Source organism: Quercus lobata, chromosome 6 (assembly GCF_001633185.2).
Source record: "Quercus lobata isolate SW786 chromosome 6, ValleyOak3.0 Primary Assembly, whole genome shotgun sequence".
NCBI lineage: Eukaryota > Viridiplantae > Streptophyta > Magnoliopsida > Fagales > Fagaceae > Quercus > Quercus lobata.
Genome location: NC_044909.1, coordinates 2,191,533 through 2,197,165, shown reverse-complemented (window position 1 = coordinate 2,197,165; position 5,633 = coordinate 2,191,533). Strand labels below are relative to the sequence as shown.

General features: G+C 31.8%; 1 protein-coding gene across 1 annotated transcript; it reads right to left on the bottom strand.

Annotated features, from left to right (window-relative positions):
• Positions 1–207: 207 nt before the first annotated feature.
• On the bottom strand, positions 208–1,481 carry LOC115950684 (transcription repressor OFP12-like). The gene has a single exon (XM_031067911.1). The coding sequence runs from the start codon at positions 1,348–1,350 to the stop codon at positions 643–645; it is 708 nt and encodes a 235-aa protein (XP_030923771.1). The 5' UTR covers positions 1,351–1,481; the 3' UTR covers positions 208–642.
• Between the last annotated feature and the right edge of the window lie 4,152 nt (positions 1,482–5,633).

Here is a 5,633-nt window from a genome sequence, read left to right as displayed (position 1 = left end):
GAAGGACCACAACAAAAACAAAGACAATCAATGAACTTTGCTTGTTACCACATAGTTAATTACCATCGTCCTTTATCACTTTTTTGTTTGCTGAGCCACCATTATTTACCACATGTAAATCAACCAAGGAACTCTGAACAAGAAAAAAAATACATTAATTTTTACATAACAAACACGAGAGCATATAAAAATATAACATGCATCGAGACACATTAACCTCCCACGCCTCCTTGCTTTTGTGATAATCAAATACATTTTTTTTCTTTGTCTTTATTGTTGAAACATGAAGCATCTACTTTCATCAAAGACAAAGTAAATCCCATAAAAGAAACCAAAAACAAGAGCCAACATATTCTTCCTATACTATTAAACAGATAAAAAGAAAAAGAAGAAGATACATGTTACAGCAATCCAAAAAAGAATACATATAGCCAACCTGACTAATGTAATGAGATCCGACCCCGTAAAATTTGGGGTTAAGATTTGATTTTTGATTTTTTTTTTTTTTTTTTGATTGATAGATAGTGGGGATGAGAAGATAGGGTTCAAATGACAGACGTGGGACACCCACAAAGGATGCCAATACTGTGTACTGGACTATTACTTGAACCCCGACTAAAACTTGGTTGTTGTTGATACATGTTACAATAATTGCTGCCGCCGATTCTTAGATTCGCTACAGTGATTGGCAGCTGATGATGACGACGATGACGATGATGACAGGATGCAAATAACAAGGTCGGCAAAAGCTTGAATAATATACTTGTGGGTGTTCTTCGGATTTAGTGTAAGATAACATAAGAGAAGCTCGTGCAAATACTCCCATTCAGTTGTGAAGCCGTTGAGATTTCTTGCATCAACCATTTCTTGCATTGAGCGTCTGAAATCAACGTAAGGATCAAGTGAGTACTTGGGGACTTTGACGCTTTCGTTGACTAAAAACATTGTGTTGTCATGATCATGATCATGATCATCAGGTGGGTGAGGGTGTTGTGTGGAGTCAACTATGGAGTTGGAGTGGCCAGGGGTGGAGAAGAAGAAGCGTTGGCAGGCGAAGACGGTGGCGAAGTCTGGTGGTGGGGGTGAGTAGTCTGTGTCGTCGGAGTCATCGGAGGAGGAGGAGAAGAATTCGGTGGTGGAGGAGGTGAGGGAGGTGGAGTGCTGGGTTTGTGATGAGGTGAGGTTGTATAAGGAGTTGAAGTTTTTTATGATGATTGAAGAAGATGGGGAGAGGGAGGGATGGTTGTGATGGTCTTGGTTTTGGTCTGATGGTGGAGTTGATTGGATGGTGGGTAGGCATTTGAGTTTGGAGAAGAAGAGGTGGACGTTCTTCCAAAAGTGGTTTGACATTTTCAGCTTTTAGGTGAGAGAGAGAGAAAGAGAGAGTAAGCAAGTGAGAACACAACTGGAAGGTTATAAATGTGCTGTGAGAACTTTTGTTGTGAGTTGTGACTCATATGAGTATAAAAAATGGAAAAAAAAAGAGAGAGGGGGTGGTTGGTTTGGGAGAGTAGGCTTTTTATTTGTCTATTTGATGACCTAAAAAGCCTAAAATTCTTTCGAGTTGTAAACTTGTATTAATTATTATATGCGTGAATCATTCTTTTCGCAATATATGAACCTTATAATCGTTTGGGACCCATACAAGAGAAATTATCAACATATTGAACTCATGAAAAATTTCTCCTCCAATTAATTGAGATTGAGAGAGCTTTATTTATTCATATTTTTCACTATATTGTTTTAGTCATTCTAGAAATTAGTATGAGTCTTGTGCGTGTACACAGGTTAAATTAATTAATTATAATGTATCTAAGGATGTACATTATGCCAACAGTGGCATACCTGCAAGCATTGAAATGAGATGTTGCAAGCATGCTCAGCTAAAAAACAATGAGAAGATGTTAAAAGCTAAAAAGATGGTACTTCTAAGCTCTCATGCACTTTATTTCTGAGCTCCTAAAATGGGTTTTTTTATACCTTGAGATACTCTTTAAAGTTGTCTTGGACAATCAATCATGTATCATGCGTAATATTATCATTCAAATCATCCTTTTTACTACCTCCTATTCCAACTCTTCAACAATTTCAAAACAAAAATTCTAAGCACTTATTTTTAACACACAATTTGGCATAATTTGTACATGTATCAAGTGGTAGCTAGTTAGATTATTTTTTACCAAGTACTAGCTGTCATAATTGTCAGGACCAAAAGAAAACTTTCAAAATATGTGGTTTTTTTAAATAGATTTTATTTTTTATTTAAAATAAAATTTGATATATATATTTTTAAAAAGTAATTGTTCTATTGAAAGTTGCGGAACATATGATTGGCAAAAGTATTAAATAGGAAGATTTTTGTAAAAGAAATCAGAAAAACGAGGCCATTTAGTTTATTTGCCGCTACAACATCATTTAGTTTGTTAAATAGTGAAGTTTTATTCAGTCAGAAAAATAAAATAAAAAATAGTGTAGTTTTAATGTAGACATCCTATTTCCATTTCGTTCCTCAATTATGAATTTGTGATACAAACTCTTTTATGTGTGTGTACCCCCAATAATGAACAAATTAAAGAATGCACATAAACTCTTCAATCTCTTTCTCATTTATTGTGTTAAGCTTTGATTTTGATTCTACTTTGATTTATGTTTTTAAATTTTTTATTTTATCATTCAATATATCATTTTTCACCTCTACTTTATCAAATTCTCAATTTCACATTTTTATTTAAATCATTGAGTTTTTATTTTAAGCTTAATCTCAAATGAATTTTCCACCCTTCTGTCCAATCTTTTGATTTTAGTGATTAAAAAAGAATGAAAAATTAGAAAAGAGAGAAAAAAAACTAAAAAAAAAAAAACAAAACAAAAACAAAAATTAATGCTGCTAGTGATCAGGCGTGCACTGTTGCATTTACAGTGTACTGTTTGAGACCATACGATATCAACCCAAAAAAAAAACAGTATTCTCTGTTTGAGCTTTGAATTGTGCCGTTGGAAACTAGATAGAAAAAACAATGCAACCGCTAGGATTTGGGGAATAAATCGGGCAGGGGTCAGTGGCGCGGCTCTAGGAATTTTTTCCAAGGTGTTCCTCAATAATTATAAATTACACAATCTAATAAAAAGAAAATTTTATATATTGACGACGACAACAACAACAAATGCAAATATATAAAATTTTACAATATAAAACTTGTGGAGTTCAGTTGTGGTTGTTGTTAGTGTTGCTAAACAGGGATGGACGGCAATAGTTGGAGAGAGTAAGTGAGTTTCTTATTTCCCTTTAGCCTTTAGGTTTGATTTAGCTTTAGTTTAAATTGTTTAATGACTTGTGAATCCACGAGGCACTGAGGCAGTGAGGAATTTATTTATTTATTTAATATTTGTTGAATTAAAAACGTAATTGTGTTGATGTTGGAATAGTGATAGTTTTAGTCTGAGATGAGATTGATCTTGTGCTGGGCTTTTCTATTGGCATTTGGTTTGGGTCTTGTTAGTGGTTTTATTATAATTTTTTTTTTTCCATATTTTCGTTCTTTTTTTTTTTTTTGGGTTTTTTCTATGGTTTTATAAATTAGTACAGTGAAAGAACTGGAAAAGGGACTGGTTACTGATTTTTTGATCAAATCGAGATCCGACCAATGGTCGAACTGGTCACGTCATAAATAATATAATTAATAAAATTTTAAATTATATAAATAAAAATATAATAATTTTATTACTAAAAATATGATAGCAAAATGGAAAAATATAATATTTAGTGATATTTTTTGTGTAAATTTAATCAAATTTGTAAATTTAATCAAATTTGTAAATTTAATCAAATTTCCTTAGAATGGACAATCACATGTTTAATTATAATCATAAAAATAAAAAGTTTATTTTATACACACACACACACACATATATATAATGAATTAATTGATTTTATATAAAAATTAAGTAACTTTTTAAGTTTATTCACTTAATTAACTAAAACTACTATTTTTTTCTAATCAAAATTATTGGAAAAATAAAAAAGAAAAGTAGTTGTACAATGAAAAAAACTAAATTTACGTGACTTTGACCAATTAGTTGTATAATATATATTATAATGTTTTTGAAGAAAAGTAGTTGTACAATGACAGTGTGTCAGGTAAAGCAAAATCTAAAAGTAAAGCCGTAGTATAGGCTTAAAAGAATATAAAAGCATGTGATTCTTTTTGCTTGAAAGATTCTAATATATTGTTAAGTTGCTCAAATTATGGATCAAAATTTAATTTTATTGGCATAAAAAAATTCAGCTCAACCAATTCATTTGTTTTTCTTGTTTCTTTGAATTTCAAAACTATTTTGAGAGAGAGATAATTGACATAAATATTTTGAAGGAGGAACTCAACCCTAAGGGTGGACAACCCAAAACCTGTACCAACTCAACCAATTCAGCTAAACCCATTGCACCCATTTTCATTTCGACGAGCACTCACTTCGGTCCATGGACGCTGTCGCTATCCTTGAGAGCTCCACCTTTGCTGTCGTAGGAGGGCTGGGTAAACTCTTAAACTCACGTAATTCTATTTTTGCATTGACTTGATTGATTTGTTGGATGAAGTTGCCACAAATTGAAATTTGGTACATATCAAATTTTGCGTGTGAGTGTATTCCCTTATCTCATCCCCTTTCCCCTATATATGTGTGTGTGTGTGTGTGTTTCTCAAAAAAAAAAAAAAAACACTAAAACTATCTTTACCCACTTAATTGAGATCCGTAAACATTTCAATCGTGCATGGATGTCTCACACTTTCTTACAATGTAACATGACTCCAAATTCATCCTGGCGGAGCGTAAGCAAATTTTATCCATTGAGTTATTTCCTAATAAAAAAATGGTTTTAATTACTTTTTTTTTCTCTTAAAAATAATAAAATAAGTGACGACTTCTAATATTTCAAAAACTTATGATTTTCAAGAAAACACTTTCAAATCCATCTATTTTCTAAAAGCCCTTCTGGGGACGTCACCGGGTGGTGTCCACATTTAAATACTCATCCAAATGATAAAACATTTTGTTTCTTGAATCTTGTGATCTTGTCTCGATTCATAAAACCCTAATCCTCTAGTGCGCATCTTTCCAATATAAAAATTTCAATTTGAGTTTTTGTATTTATTTTTTTTAACGAGAAATTCCAAACATGCAACAATAGCCACAATGCAAAAGGCCCTTCCACCAATCCATTCCTATTGTATAGTTTGTACTATCATTTTACAAACTTTTTTTTTGCCCCTTTCACAAACTTATTTTTTATATGCCCTCAAACCAAACACATTGGTTATGTAGTCTCATTTTGGAACTTGAGTATCTTAAATTTGAGTTTCATGAAAAAATAAAAAACCTGAGTTGAGAATTTTTTTTAATAGATTTCCAGTAGAACTCGAGTTTTAGAGAGTCGAATTCTTCACATTAGAACTTGATTCTCATAGGCTACATAACTAATATGTTTCATTTGATACCATATAATAAATATGTTTGTGAAAGAAAAAAAAATAATGGGCAAAAAATCCATCATTTTACTTGCTTGTGCTGATATTATTAGACATAGGATTTTGTGCTTATATATATATATATATATATAGACATCTCTCTGTTATCAA